The sequence below is a fragment of the Amia ocellicauda genome, chromosome 12 (genome assembly GCF_036373705.1).
Source record: "Amia ocellicauda isolate fAmiCal2 chromosome 12, fAmiCal2.hap1, whole genome shotgun sequence".
NCBI classification, from domain to species: Eukaryota; Metazoa; Chordata; class Actinopteri; order Amiiformes; family Amiidae; genus Amia; species Amia ocellicauda.
The window spans coordinates 26683976-26700313 of record NC_089861.1 but is presented as its reverse complement, the minus strand read 5'-3'; the positions used below and the strand labels follow the sequence as shown (position 1 = coordinate 26700313).

Genomic DNA, 16338 nt, shown 5'->3' with positions numbered 1-16338 from the left:
TCGCCCTGGATAAGGGCCAAGAAATAAAAATAATAAAAAAATAATAATACTGGTGACACAAAGACTCCTCAGTAGAGGAGGTACAGCAGGATACTCACGACAAGCTTGGAGTCAAAAATAATTTAAATCAAGCACTGCAAATGTCATGAGCTGATCCGTAATCAGTAAAGAGAGGCTGTCAGTATTTACAAATGCATGATTTTAAGTAAATACAGAAACACAGCTGGAGTCAAGCAAGGCTCAGTCACCACAGATGGCAGATGTATGTGTAATCTCTACAACAGCACTATATTCTGGCATTTTAGTTCTACTCAAATTGTAGTAAAACTGATTCAGAAAGATCTCGCATTTATAAAATACCAAAAGGCTGTATTTTATTCCACTGGTTGACAATATTGGGCAGTCTCCATTTCCTTCTTCCCAGCTGACAACTGTTTAATGGACCCATACTGATTTTCTTCAGGAGGGAGCTCCTGTTCATTGCCATCTGGCCCGTCTTCCTCACTTGAGGCATTAGGAGAATGACTTATGTCTGTATTCAGCCTCTTCGCTATGGGACAGTGGACAACTGTGTATTCACCCTCCTCTGACTGAGATGGGATGGCAGGCTCTTCCCCCTGATTTTTTGGTTTACATTTGACCTCAGCGTAATCCGTGTGGTTTTCTGAGGAGCCCCGGATTGCTGTGCCTTCGGTCTCGCTCATGCCCTCTTCATGCTGCGGTTTGGAGAAATCCAAGGAGGCATAGTGAAGTTCATATTGAAGTTCCCTCGGCTCCTCCCTTCTCTTCTCCGACAGCATGGTATTGTTGGCGTAGATGTCCTCTTCCTGTAGGGGGCTCTGCATAACCAACACAAATTGTTGTTACACACCAGAGGATACCCCATAAACAATTAATCTGTTGTAACTATATTTTCTGACTCTGACTCCTACCCAACTTTCCAAATGTTATTTGAAGGTTAACCATACAATATCTGTGCTACAGCATTTTATATTAATTATACATAATATTGTGTAAAAATACATATTTCCTCAAAATAATAATATATCTTGGCAGCTGTAAAAAAAAATAACAACAGAACAAAAAACAAAAAAGCTGGTCAATGACTACGTCGATAATATAATACCTTGTTCGTAACATATAATAATGTACTGACATTGATTTGGTGTGTAATTCCATTACAGTTTTCTTTCACAATGTGAATCAGGAGAAGTTCAATGCAGTTCTAACAATCACATGTATTTGTAATGTAAAATTAATTTTGGGTCTGCTAGATTATGCACAGGTGCTCTGAGATCTATAGGGTTAATTGTTTTCAACTGCTCAAGATGGCGTACCTCTTAAAGTGTAGTCAGTTAGATCTGTACAAATAGCTGGCAGTAACCAAGCCACAGGATATCCTATTTTTAATGAAACAGGAGAAATGCAAGTGTTTCCTTTGACTGGTGACCATTAGCCCGATGTGGTAACGGGGGAAGGTTTAAAAAGAAGCTGTTTCACACTCTAGAAACCAATATGATACAGGTTTGACTAACATTAGCACAGGAAGTTGATTTCAATTATCCAAGGCAAGTCGGTTAATTAAAACTGTCTATAAGCCTGAATAAACAGTACACTAGCAATGTCTTAATGCATCTTTAAGAATATATTTGAACACCTTCTTGTGAAAGCAACTTCCTTATTGCCCTATAATTACACTGTGTAAGGTGTGGGTTTCGTCGGTCAAACTATGGTGTGTCTATTATGAAATCAAGAGAGATACAAACGTCTGTACTCAAGTCTGCATTAAACTGTACAATAAAGATAAAATACAAGCACCACACTTGTCACCACACTGCGAGTTATGCAGGGTTAGTTAGCATATTCATAAATCTGTTGAATCAAAACTATTCTCCCCAGAGTAATGAAAATTGGTCCACATACAAACAGAAGCATGGAGAACACATCCCAATGGACAGTGACCGTACACACAAAAGGACAGCTGAAAGTGACCTTAGTGTTCAAGAGATCAATATATTACCAGAACGTACATTCCCAATGGTCCCATTTATTGTGGAAAATGACACTGCTCCAAAGAGAACTCTATGTTATGCCAACTAACTTTGCCTGCACACTGAAGAATAAAAACACAAGAGTTTAATGCAAGTGTGTACTGGACTCATACCAGCTGTTCCACATTTATCTGCATCAGTTCAGCTGTGTCCTCCTCCTTGGTGCGCTCTACTGATGGTTTGTTTTTTCGCCTGCTAGAGGAATAAGGAAAATAACATCAGTCACAGCCTTGTTTCCTAGGAGCAAATGTTATTTAATTAGTATCACTGATGAGAACATGCAATGGGATTAACAAAGGAAAAATGGAATAAATAAATAATTTAATTAAATGGATATTATATCAGAATACAAAAGGTGTATGAATCAGATATCAGTGATATTCATTCTAAAAATCTAAACTCATGGTAGGTTTTCCAGATTTTCAGTTGAAAAAGGGGAAGAAGAACTTTGATAACATATCACGAGAAACCATAGACAATAATGACACATCATAGGATAAAAAATAAATAAATAAAGAACTAAAAGCATTCTTAAAAGAAAAAACTCCGTAAAATAGAGGCTTGATAAAAATGCTGTTTTGAACCCTTCTTTTAAAAAGCACACTTGAAGTACAGAGAATAATATATTTATTCCTGGAATTCCCTGACATGGAAGCTCCCCAACCTCAACGGAGTATCTCTGAACAACAAAATGTAACAGCATTGATAGAAAGCATGACGTGGTGGAATGTTTGTAGTTGTCTTCCTGGGGGGAGGCGTGGGATGCAGAAACCAGGTGGCTTCCTTTGATGTACTCTGAGAAGTCCGGTTCTATGGTCATCATTAACTGTCAATCAATCATTATGATGTGACTTCTCTGGCCTCCTTTGGAAAGACACTTAAGTCCACAAACAGACTCTAAATAAGTGAGCAGCTTCAGGCTACCTATTCACTGTGATCCTTTTATCATAGACAGAAATTTCTAACAGACTTTCGATAGCCTGATAGATCCAATTTGCAGTCTGTATACATGCTATTATTTCTAATGCTAGTATTAATATAAAACATTAGACAGTTGCTACAAAACACTTATATCGGTTCTTCACGCTGATTTAAACTATTTTATTCAGAATGTATTAAATAATTAACTTCTTGGTTTTGTTGTTTGGGGGTAGTGCTGGGATATTGGGGATCCTGATGGTGAAGTTGTTGAACTCTTGGGATCAGTGTGTGCAATAAAATCCACCGAATCACATATTACAAACCTGTACCATGTTGTGGTTTCATTTATTGTCAGGAGCCACGTTGTTTTTCTGATTAATAATAATGGAGCAGAATAGGAGTGTGTAATTTGTGATTTCATAGGTAGGTTACTAATCTTATTTAATATAGGCCACAGGCTGAACAGTTACAATGTGAACAGCTAAGCTGTTGATGAAATGTAAATGTACACCAAGTTAATTTACCATTGGATAGTTTCTCCCTGGCTGATGTTATATAGATAGTGTTTGATTTTTGATTGCTGCTAGAAGATAACCTGGATTCAGTGTATCGGCAATATTAAGTAAGTAAGAAAGAGTGAGCTTCCAGACATGATCTGATTCAGTGGCTGGAGAACCATTTTAAAACAAGTGCCACCTGATCAGATCCTAAATGCTCAGTCAAGGTTTGAATAACTTACTTTTTAATGAACTGGATCAGGCAGCACAGGAGTGACATCAGCACGGCCCCAATTGCACTTCCTATCAGCAGTGCTATAGTACTGAAGGCATCCTTTGGACCTATAGACAAACACAAGAGTCCCTTTTACACTAACATACCAGCAAAAAGCAGACAGAATTCACACTGACTTGCCTGCAAAGTGGTGTGAGATACACATAAAATAGAAATGCCGGAAAGAGCGTTGTAGCCTTGGGATGGACATGGAAAAGCATGTGGATTTGAGAGAGGAGATGGACCGATATTCTGGAAATATTCATTTAGTATTCATTCAGTATCTTGGCAATTTCTCGCATGGAATAGCCTTAATTTCTCAGAACAAGAATAGACAGATGAGTTTCAGAAGAAAGTTCTTTGTTTCTGGCCATTTTGAGCCTGTAATCTAACCCACAATTGCTGATGCTCCAGATACTCAAGTAGTCTAAAGAAGGCCAGTTTTATTGCTTCTTTACTCAGCACAACAGTTTTCAGCTGTGCTAACATAACTATAAAAGGGTTTTCCAATGATCAATTATGAACACAAGACTGATGGTTGCTGATAATGGGCCTCTGTACGCCTATGTAGATATTCCATTACAAATCAGCTGTTTCCAGCTACAATAGTGATTTAAAACATTAACAATGTCTACACTGTATTTCTGATCAATTTGATGTTATTTTAATGGAAAAAAAATGCTTTTCTTTCAAAAACAAAGACAAGTCTAAGTGACCCCAAACTTGAATGGTAGTGTATATATATAAATTGCAGTACTGACAGAGTAGGCGCGGAGGTGAACCAAACAGTGGCATGCAGAAGCAGTGGTTCTGCCCACGGTCAGTGTTGTCCAATAGTAACGTCTAATAGTTCAATAGTAATGACATAGGCACCCCTCCCCCTTTGGGTGGTATTGTCAACTTGAAAGGTAAATTACTAGTTCAGTTCTCTAATAGGTTTATTATTTGCTATGCATTATAATGTAAATGTGAAATTCATTCTTTCAGTTGGTAATTTTCTATAAATGTTACTTGTTAGCAAGAGTAAGTCTTATGCATTACTGAAGAAACAAAGGCCTGGGAATGCTGTATTCCTTCACCAAAAGGGATATTTCAATGTGTTTTCATAAGATGCAGCTAACATGAGTAAATTAAGGCAAAGGCATCTCGTTAATCAGAGTTTAAACTGCAAGAGATTACTGTGCGGATAAAAAGGTACTTTGCATCAATAATGAATCAATGAGCCAGATCAAATCAAAACTTTGACCCACCCATGAATTGCAAACTATGAAGTTGTAATAATAGTAGTGTATAAATAGTTGTATTGTAGTAGTTGTATAAATAGTAATAAAGTGACTTTCAACCACAGATTTAACCATGATACGGTACAGATTTGTACATTGTGATTAGTGGGAAGGTAAAAGTTTTTATTATTTTATTATTTAATTTATTTAACTTTCTTTAGATACACAAATTATTTGACAGGTATGATTAAATGATGTTTCAATTTCCAGCGTGAAATGGGATCAAACAGTTAAAAAATGAAATGTGAAAAAAGTAACAGCCAAAATCCAAAGTGCTTAATATTATGGTGGTGAAGTTGTGTATAAATAAAATGTAATATGCACATTTTAAATATTAAATTATAGGATCTAAATGAGTGCATGCAACTGCAACATGAAACTATGTTTAAAATAAATTAAGATTAAAACATGTCAAAAGACAGACATCTCAAGAAAATAAAATGATCTCACACATTTCGATCAAACATATTTCTCTCAACTTTATTTTAAACTCAAGATATAAAAAGCTAATGTTTTTTGCAGTTTCAGTTCAATTAGTTTGGTTTCCAGTCTTTGAATCATTCTTAAATGAAAATATGTATTGTATGATGTTACTGTAGTAAGACTTCGAACCTGGAAATTCATATTTAAATATAATCATACATCAAACATAAAATATGGGGTTATTACACAAATATATGAACATTTATTTGACTTTTATATCCTTTTGTGTCTATGTGTATGTGTTTATTGCAGCTCTGTTCTAAATGTTTTTGTAATGGTGTTTTAATCACAACACTTGAGCAACTGTCATAGTCCCCTAGCGCTCCCCTTCTATCCCCACTAGTGGCCACCATTTCCCTGCCTTCTCCCTGTTCTCATCAATCAGTCTATTAACATTCCGGTCAACCGTGTGCACTCTTGCTTCCACCCTCTGTTTCCATTCGCCCTGCACCTCCCAAGCCTGGTTCCTGCTCCCCTTTATAATCCCCTCACTTCCCTCAGTTGGGGTGAAGTTTTGTCAGTCCCCACAGACCACAACCACGTCTCAGTCTAGCCTCCATTGCCCTGGTCTGCCAGTACCCAACCCACGCCTGTCCGAACATCCCGCGATCCAGCACTGCACTTGGGTCCCCTGTTCCCGAGCCCCCGAGGCAAATGAGACAGCAACACAGAAATGTGTTGAACTGTTCTAAAACGTAATTAATACATTTTGATTGTAAAAATAGAAAATTAAAATATTAATAATGAGGAATATTTTTTTGGTGTACCTGAAGAGAAAATATGAAACAGGATTCTGGAAGATCCAGCTGAGTTCTGGCTCAGGCACTCAATAATGTCCGTCTCCCCCAGCATCCTCAGAGTGAGGCTGCTCCTCAGGGCCCCGTTTCCCAGAAGCTCTTCTTTAATGACACCCTCAACAGAATCATTGCGCAGTCTTTGTCCAGAGAGCAGCCACTCCACGGTGGGTGAGGGATCTCCCTGGACTTCACACTGGCAGGTGATGTCTGCTGTAGTCTTGATGCACCTCAAAGTGTTCAATATCCTTGGCATGTCTGTAGCAAAGAACATATTCAACTCATTAGGAAAGCATATCAACAACAACACATTTAAAGACAAGATTATTTGATTTGCAAATCAAAATAAAGGTTTCTTTACTCAACAATAATTTACCATAATTAATAGTAGAGGTAACAAATCTTGTGTGATAATAATTACAATCAGTTTGACAGTATTAGAATGTTTAAAAAAATTATAATCTCAACATTATATTTTTATGGCAAATGCAAGAGGCTTGCATATTGCCAAACAAGCACACTGTATTTTATTGAACATTTACCTCCTCACCTGTGCCCCTTATTCGATAACTTCTAACTACTGAACTGGAGTGAACATAATTTTGATTTGACATGACTGAAATATACCTGCTGTTTTAATCTGTAGGACTCTGGACCTCCTTGTGGAGGGTTGTGGGTTCAGTCCCAGGTGGGGGACACTGCTGTTGTACCCTTGAGCAAAGTACTGTACTAGCTCTGTATTACATTACTCCAGTAAAAACAGCTGTATAAATGGGTAATTGTAAGTAAAAATAATGTGATTTTGTAAGTTGTCCTGAACAAGGGTGTCTACTGAGAAATATGACACATACAATTCCAGTCCCTTCAGTCCCTTCTAATACTCTCACTTACATTTCACGGTCACGGTCACAGTCACTTGTGTTGAGGTCTCAGCCCCATGTTCATTCTGCGCTTCACAGTAGTACTGTCCACTGTCACTGGGCTCAGTTACATTGAAGGTGAGGTTCTGTCCAGACCCTCTCTGTGTCGCCTGATCTCCAGTCACCTTAAACCAGGTGTAGTTGCTCACTGGTGGGTTGGCATTACTGCTGCAGGTCAGAGTCACAGAACTGCCTTCTAATACTGAGCCAGAGGGACTGACTGAGGCTGAAGTGTTTTTAGGGGAATCTGAAAGAGTAAACTGTACATTTAATTTATTTGATTTAAACAGATGTTCACATCTGTTGGACTACTGTGTATTTAGTTTAGTTGACATGCAATAATAAAAATGAGTGTATTAGTATCATATGACCAGATATCTTACACAGAACATCAAGAGTCGCGGTCTCTTCGGCCATTTTGTTCTGCGGTTGCAGTGAATAGAGCGCGGTGCAGGTGATCGTGTGCCCATGGTGGAGATGAGAAGGCGTGAAGGTCAGCACAGAAGACACAGACTGGGTTTTATCTTGATTCTCGACCTCCTGTTGATCCACACTCCCATTAACCCCCTGAGTCCATGTCAGGGCTGGGGGGAGTGTGGGGCAGGGGGCTGCAGCAGAGCAGGTGAAACTCACAGGGCTGCCCTCCTTCACAGCTGCTGGTGGGGTTACCTGGGGGTTGGGGGGACTTTCTAGGAGACACAGTTCACAGAAATGAACAGACATTAGAGATGTGCAGACTCAATCATTGTTCTCATGTCTTTGTCAGAACCGTGCAGAATCTGAAAGTGCAGCACATCGTCAGAGAGGGACGCAGACCATCAGGAATATACAGACAGAAAAACCAATGCTGGCAACATGTAGATACCAGATACCTTTAGCAATGACAGAATACACAGGCTCATATCAAAGTGGAGCAGGACTTTTCTCAGTGTCAGAGCCAGGCCAAGCACGCGTACAGGCAGGCAGGCATGTACAGACACACACAGGGACACATTACATTGGATTCCAGTTTGTAGCTGATCAGGTCATTTATTCACAAATAGCATACTCAATTTTAAATGTATATCAGAAGCCCTGTAAAGTGTGATATTAAATATCCTATTTCTTGAATGACAATTAATAAGGAAACCAAACATATTTACCTGAAACACTGATTTTAACTGGTGTTCTATAGGTGTAATGGATGGGTGCACCTAGTCTGAAATGATAATTGTCCTCATAATCTTTCTGTAGATTCATCAGGATGGTGGTGCAATTCTGGACTCTAAAGTTCCCAGTGACATTCCCACGTACACTGTATTCATCAGATTCATATCCATTGGATTCCAACACAGTGTATCGTGTTGGTGAACCCTTTATCCAGGATACAGTTTCCAGATTCTTCACCTTGCTTCTGTAGTAATAACCAACCTCAAACTGGCAGGGGATCAGCACACAGGAGCCACGCAGGGTGGCTATACTGGGAGGCATTGAGATTGAAAATCCAGTATATTCTTCACTACAAATAACCCCTAAAATGAAATTCAAACAGATCATAAATAAAACTGGAAAATAAATACTAACGAAGGACAAAGATTTCACTACACTTCATTTCAGTGTCTGCATCGGAAATCTGAAGCCCATTAGACAAACAGCCTGCAGTATGTTTGCAAGTCTTACTCCTGTGTAAAGACAGCACTGCAGGGGAGAGCAGAACAGCGCAGGTTAGGAGTGGATCAGACTCGAATGTGCCAGCGGACAATTGAACAAACGATCCAAGACATGTGGGTTTCATTAGATGAAGTTACAAAAATACCCTGATAAATACTGTGATAAAACATCCGAGTATTTAAGTAAATTATGGAATTTAGAGAAGTAAAAGAGGGTATACCATAATATTATAATAGATTAGTATGGTCATCACAACAAACTGTAGTTTACGACAGTATTATACATCACATTGTATACTATGGTAATCATCATAGTTAATCTCTATTGTAAGCATTACCATGTTGTCATGTAATATGCCTCAAAGGCCATTATATTTTCTACAGTTCTGCCATGAGTGATATGTATTTACAGTGCTAGAGTGGTATTAACATTTTGTAATGGAAAAGAGTATAATGGTATTTGAGGTTTCAATTAGCACAGATTTGTGTAGCAAACACTTTGTAAACATCATTCAACGCCATACAATACTGACAGTCTGATATTCACCATAGCACACACAATTGCTGGATGAATGATTCAGAACTGACTAATAACACTGTAGTATATTATGGTCTGTATTTTAAGAGAATAAGCATTTTATGTAGATCACATTACCATAATAAACTATATTAAAAGCAGCACATTGTATTGCACCATTTCATCTACCAAAAAGGTAAAATACAACACTACCACAGTATTTACCATTGTGGAAGAAACTCAGTCTTCAATCAGGTTGGAACGTTCATTGCAATGCCTTTATTACACGTGATGTGGAGAGAACAGTGAATCAAGAAGATCCCAAAGTGCTCTGCCTTCATTTTGACAGTCAGAGGCTTTTATACACAAAAATCAAAGATCTGGTTATATTCAGAAAGTCATTACTATGTTATCTTAAAAGTTAGCTAAACAGAATATATATCATTATAGGACAGAGTTCATAGATCAACACATGGATTAGGGAGCAGGCACTTCAATCATACTGTTTGACATTGTCTCCAGGATTCTCATCATAAATAACAAACAGAAATCAAACTACCTTCTGGCCTGACCTTCTAGCTTGACCTTATCTTTCTTAACTATACAAGAGAGAAAAAAGAAATTTCAAACTTACCTTCCACACCATATTATGTTATGGTTACCAAGGCTTACAATACTACAGTTATGGTTACTGTAGAATACATGGGGATTGTTGTACATTTTCCCCTGAATGTCTTTAGCCATGTTCTATAAATATCTATTATTAATGTATTGATGACTTTATTCTTTAAATCAGTGACATATCAGCCAATTCTCACCTTCAGCTGTTGCAGCCACGAGAGATGTTTAATGGAAGCATGCAAAGCATGAATTTAATAGTGTCTTAATAGTGTCTTTACTCAATTCCACCAGCAATAATGGGCGGAGAGGATGAATTGATTTGATACAATAATCTCAGAGACTCCTTGTGTGCCTAACAGATAAGCTCATTGTGTTCTCGCTGACAGACACCCACCTCGCAGCAGGCAGCCAATGAGAATGAAGCGCTGTGTCACAGCCATGTCCCGGTGTCGCTGAAGCGCAGAGGCACTGAGAAGAGCTCACCTGCAGAGGAACACTGCCATTAGAAAAGCGGGCAGAGCCGAGGAGAGATGCATTAAGTTAACATATTATTATTTATGTAGATTGAGTACCAGTAATTATACAGAACTGTCACACTAACAAAATACAGAGTTTAATCAATTAATTAACTTTTCTTCTGTGACAATAGCTACATTCACTTTTTTTCTGGCACCAAAAGTACCCCAGTAGCTCAATTTTTACCGTTGAAAAACAGCAGAGCTACCCTTTACTGAATTCCTCTTTGCTGTGATTTCAGGAATCCCAGTCTAGGCATTAACTCGGGGTTCCCAGCAAGGGAGACCACTGTCGTCCTAATGGGTATTTGGTGCTGCCAAACCTTTGCCAGCAGTGGCCAAATGAACAGTGACTATTGCTTTCCAAACGATCCATGACTGAACACCAAAGTAGGAGTCACACGTACAGATGAAATAGAATTTATTAATTTCACTACTCTTTAATCGGGCAACGTCCATGTGACAGAAATACTTTTGCTAAGACTTGACATGTTATTGAAAAAAAAGCATAATTAAAAAAACATGGTTGAATTGCACAAGAAAGTAGCCGTGTAAGAAACTCCCTGTCATTTTATTTGTATAGGTATCTAGACTGAAGATTTCATCAGCTAGTCTATTCTTTTCTATAAGAATAGAAAAAAAGGTTTGTTTTGGTATGTTTATTTATATTTCTAGATTTGATGATGTTTGTTATGTTAACCACTCACAGACTTCATAGAAAGTGTACGTTTAAAATTACAATAATATTATAATTAAATATTATATTGTGATATTAAAAACATACAATTCTGCAACCTGTTCACTGGTTGATCAATCTGCTGTAAATTAATTGTAAAATACTTCATTTGTTTGTATTTTATAATGGTGAGCAGCTTTATATACAAAGTGAGGGGAAAAAGTATTTGATCCCCTGCTGATTTTGTACATTTGCCCACTGACAAAGAAATGATCAGTCTATAATTTTAATGGTAGGTGTATTTTAACAGTGAGAGACAGAATAACAGCAAAAAAATCCAGAAAAACGCATTTCAAAAAAGTTATAAATTGATTTGCATGTTAATGAGGGAAATAAGTATTTGATCCCCTATCAATCAGCAAGATTTCTGGCTCCCAGGTGTCTTTTATACAGGTAACGAGCTGAGATTAGGAGCACTCTCTTAAAGGGAGTGCTCCTAATCTCAGCTCGTTACCTGTATAAAAGACACCTGTCCACAGAAGCAATCAATCAATCAGATTCCAAACTCTCCACCATGGCCAAGACCAAAGAGCTGTCCAAGGATGTCAGGGACAAGATTGTAGACCTACACAAGGCTGGAATGAGCTACAAGACCATCACCAAGCAGCTTGGTGAGAAGGTGACAACAGTTGGTGCGATTATTCGCAAATAAATTGATTTGCATGTTAATGAAGGAAATCAGTATTTGACCCCTTCGACTTAGTACTTGGTGGCAAAACCCTTGTTGGCAATCACGGAGGTCAGACGTTTCTTGTAGTTGGCCACCAGGTTTGCACACATCTCAGGAGGGATTTTGTCCCACTCCTCTTTTCAGATCCTCTCCAAGTCATTAAGGTTTCAAGGCTGATGTTTGGCAACTCGAACCTTCAGCTCCCTCCACAGATTTTCTATGGGATTAAGGTCTGGAGACTGGCTAGGCTACTCCAGGACCTTAATGTGCCTCTTCTTGAGCCACTCCTTTGTTGCCTTGGCTGTGTGTTTTGGGTCTTTGTCATGCTGGAATACCCATCCACGACCCATTTTCAATGCCCTGGCTGAGGGAAGGAGGTTCTCACCCAATATTTGACGGTACATGGCCCTGTCCATCGTCCCTTTGATGCGGTGCAGTTGTCCTGTCCCCTTAGCAGAAAAACACCCCCAAAGCATAATGTTTCCACCTGACGGTGGGGATGGTGTTCTTGGGGTCATTCCTCCTCTTCCAAACACGGCGAGTTGAGTTGATGCCAAAGAGCTCCATTTTGGTCCCATCTGACCACAACACTTTCACCCAGTTCTCCACTGAATCATTCAGATGTTCATTGGCAAACTTCAGACGGGCCTGTACATGTGCTTTCTTGAGCAGGGTGACCTTGCAGGCGCTGCAGGATTTCAGTCCTTCACGGCGTAGTGTGTTACCAATTGTTTTCTTGGTGACTATGGTCCCAGCTGCCTTGAGATCATTAACAAGATCCTCCCGTGTAGTTCTGGGCTGATTCCTCACCGTTCTCATGATCATTGAAACTCCACGAGGTGAGATCTTGCATGGAGCCCCTGACCAAGGGAGACTGACAGTTATTTTGTGTTTCTTCCATTTGCGAATAATCGCACCAACTGTTATCTCCTTCTCACCAAGCTGCTTGGCGATGGTCTTGTAGCCCATTCCAGCCTTGTGTAGGTCTACAATCTTGTCCCTGACATCCTTGGACAGCTCTTTGGTCTTGGCCATGGTGGAGAGTTTGGAATCTGATTGATCGATTGCTTCTGTGGACAGGTGTCTTTTATACAGGTAACGAGCTGAGATTAGGAGCATTCCCTTTAAGAGAGTGCTCCTAATCTCAGCTCGTTACCTGTATAAAAGACACCTGGGAGCCAGAAACCTTGCTGATTGATAGGGGATCAAAAAAATATTTCCCTCATTAACATGCAAATCAATTTATAACTTTTTTGAAATGTGTTTTTCTGGATTTTTTTGTTGTTATTCTGTCTCTCACTGTTAAAATACATCTACCATTAAAATTATAGACTGATCATTTCTTTGTCAGTGGACAAACGTACAAAATCAGCAGGGGATCAAAGTAATTTAAGTCCTGTAAGTTGCGAGGTGGGGCCTCCATGGATCGGACTTGTTTGTCCAGCACATCCCACAGATGCTCGATTTAATTGAGATCTGGGGAATTTGGAGACCAAGTCAACACCTTGAACTCATGATTCATCAGACCAGGCCACCTTCTTCCATTGCTCCATGGTCCAGTTCTGATGCTCACGTGTAGGCACTTTCGGCAGTGGACAGGGGTCAGCATGGGCACCCTGAGTGGTCTGCAGCTACGCAGCCCCATACACAACAAACTGCGATGCACTGTGTGTTCTGACACCTTTCTATCAGAACCAGCATTCACTTTTTCAGCAATTTGAGCTACAGTAGCTCATCTGTTGGATCGGACCACACGGGCCAGCCTTCACTCCCCACGTGCATCAATGAGCCTTGGCCGCCCATGACCCTGTCTGTTCACCACTTTTCCTTCCTTGGACCACTTTTGATAGGTACTGACCACTGCAGACCGGGAACACCCCACAAGAGCTGCAGTTTTGAAGATGCTCTGACCAAGTCATCTAGCCATCACAATTTGGCCCTTGTCAAATTCGCTCAGATCCTTACACTTGCCCATTTTTCCTGCTTCTAACACATCAACTTTGAGGACAAAATTTTCACTTGCTGTCTAATATATCCAACCCACTGCCATGATAATGACATTATCAGTGTTATTCACTTCACATGTCAGTGGTCATAATGTTATGGCTGATCAGTGTATATATATATATATAATTCTTTATATTTGTTAACAATTAAAAAAAATAATGAAGTTGTGTCATTTTCTTTTTGAATCTTCCACTGAAAAATTTTAGTTCCAACAGTTAATCAGTATCCAATTTCTTTGGCTCTGGATGCATATCTCCCATTGTGGTCAATTATAACATGACAGAGCCAGGCACTAGTGCTTAAATAACATACGTTCACAATAATTAATTTAGAATTAAAGCTAAAAAACTCAAATGGGAATGTATTATTCTGTAAATATAATCAGTTTAATTTGTAGCTTTCAGTTATTGTTTACATTCAACCACTGTCTAAATTTTGAACTATAATGAAAAGAATAGTAGAGATATACTGATGAGTGGTACAGACAGGTTGAGACCAGATGTTCTACCAGTTCCTGCCAGTTGGGACAATTGGTAAGTCTACTGGTGAATAGGGCAGACCAGTTCATTGCAGTTGAGACATTTCATCTGGAATGTCCAATAGGGATCATTCAAAATATGTACAATGTACAGGAAGACACACCAAGCTTTCCCTCATTTGTTTCTAAGGACAACTTAACATTAAAAGTAAAATAAAAAGCTTTTAAATCTGTCTTACCCGGGCTCTTATTAGGATTGTGCCATTAATGTTAGAGGAAGAAAGCTTTAAAACATTCAGATAACAAATAACTCAAGACACTGTCTTTTCTTGAGACAAATTAAAGTCTCACTTAAGTATAAACATGAATGAAGACTGAAAATCACCCATAATTCAGTAATTTTAAAGACATGATTAGTAAAGAATAAATCTGAGCACTTGCCTTTCGCAGAGCAGTCTTGACTAGTTCTTCAGACACTGTGCTCTGCTGGTGAATGTCTCATTTCCGCACTGAACAAAAAGGGGAAGCAACAGCATTTCTGTCATCTCACCACATGCCCTCACTCAGTGTCTTGTCAGTGGAGGCCTGGTGGCTGCAGACACACCCTGACCCCCAGCCAGCAGCAGTGCCGAGAGAAACACTGTCTACGCCAAATATACAGACATATAGTTTGAGGCTCCATGTTTCTAATCAGGGCCATTGTATAGTGCAGCGTGTCCTCAGAGCAGGTCCAGCACAGGGTGTGAGCGGACAGACTGGGGAACTGCAGCATTGGGGGCAGGAGGAGGGTTCAGTCATTGGGGTATCGTATGGTTAAGGAGGCACATGCTTTTGTAACTATTGGGCCAAGACCTGAGCAAAGAAGAATGGATAAAAGCCAGATTTGATAAGTGTGATTGTTCATATTGACTATTTTATAGCTGCAATGTTGTGATACTCAGGGCAATGCAGAATAGACGCACTTCCAGCTTAAACAGTCACATTGCTAATTAGGAACATTTTTGAATGTGTATTTATTGTACATATAGGTTGCAATTAATCAAAGTACAGCATTTTTAAAAACATAGTTAATACATTTGGGAAATATTAACATATCTCCCAATGCACATTCCCAGAGGGAAGAGCTTGTCACACCCAGTTAGATGTCTCTCCCTGAGCAGGGCTGACCGACCCCAAGCACCACCACACGGATCAGTACGGTAAATACAAGTTTTATTGTTACACTATCGACAACTGATGCAGGGCATGAAGTCTGTTCAGTACAACACACACACAATACTGCAGTTAACTGCAGAAGGATGATTCAATAGTAGCAATAATTCTAATACTAAAACTAGCTAACATGCCTTTAATATATCTGGGCAACAAAAATCCTAAAACCCTAACCTAATCAATAATAATGAGAAAGGAATAGAAAACATACTAATAAAATATATAGCTAAAAACTTACAGCCTCCGCAGGTGAGCGCAAACCGCCGTCGTAACTAATTGTACCTGTATAGACAAAAGTTTGGGAAGCCTAGAAATAGGAGATTATTAAGGTAAGTCCCATGCAAACAAGCAATGTAAACAAGTCCGTGTGCAACAATACAGATAAGGGAAGTCTCTGTGCAAAAATACACCGAGGGAAATCCACTAACATCCGTCTGTCTGTCCCTCAGATGCGGCGCCTGCAGCACCGCTGTGGCCGCAATGCCCCGTCTCTCCGGCAGAGGGAAAAGCTCTCCGTGTCCTGATTCCGATCAAGGGCAACCAGACGGGGATTATCGTTGCTTTAATAAAAGCCATTTCTTGCATCTGCGTTCACACTTTGTTCATTCAGTTCCACAATGCATACATAACCTCGGTTTCCAGTCCCAGCTTTCTCAGGAGCCGGTCCCGTCCAGTTTCTCTTTAATTTTCTATTTAATTTGGTCTCTCTT

At 39.4% G+C, this 16338-nt stretch overlaps 1 protein-coding gene across 2 annotated transcripts; it reads right to left on the bottom strand.

Annotated features, from left to right (window-relative positions):
* Positions 1-343: 343 nt before the first annotated feature.
* On the bottom strand, positions 344-14932 carry LOC136764796 (sialic acid-binding Ig-like lectin 5). Of its 2 annotated transcripts, none has more exons than XM_066719117.1 (9): positions 14858-14932; positions 10405-10493; positions 8366-8734; positions 7607-7912; positions 7195-7470; positions 6277-6561; positions 3712-3811; positions 2165-2246; positions 344-839 (listed from the first exon to the last, which is right to left on the bottom strand). In XM_066719117.1, the coding sequence occupies exons 2-9, from the start codon at positions 10448-10450 to the stop codon at positions 375-377; spliced, it is 1929 nt and encodes a 642-aa protein (XP_066575214.1). In that variant the 5' UTR covers positions 10451-10493; positions 14858-14932; the 3' UTR covers positions 344-374. The 2 variants fall into 2 exon arrangements, with proteins under 2 accessions (XP_066575214.1, XP_066575215.1); XM_066719118.1 differs by lacking the exon at positions 14858-14932 and adding an exon at positions 9615-9745.
* Positions 14933-16338: the final 1406 nt, after the last annotated feature.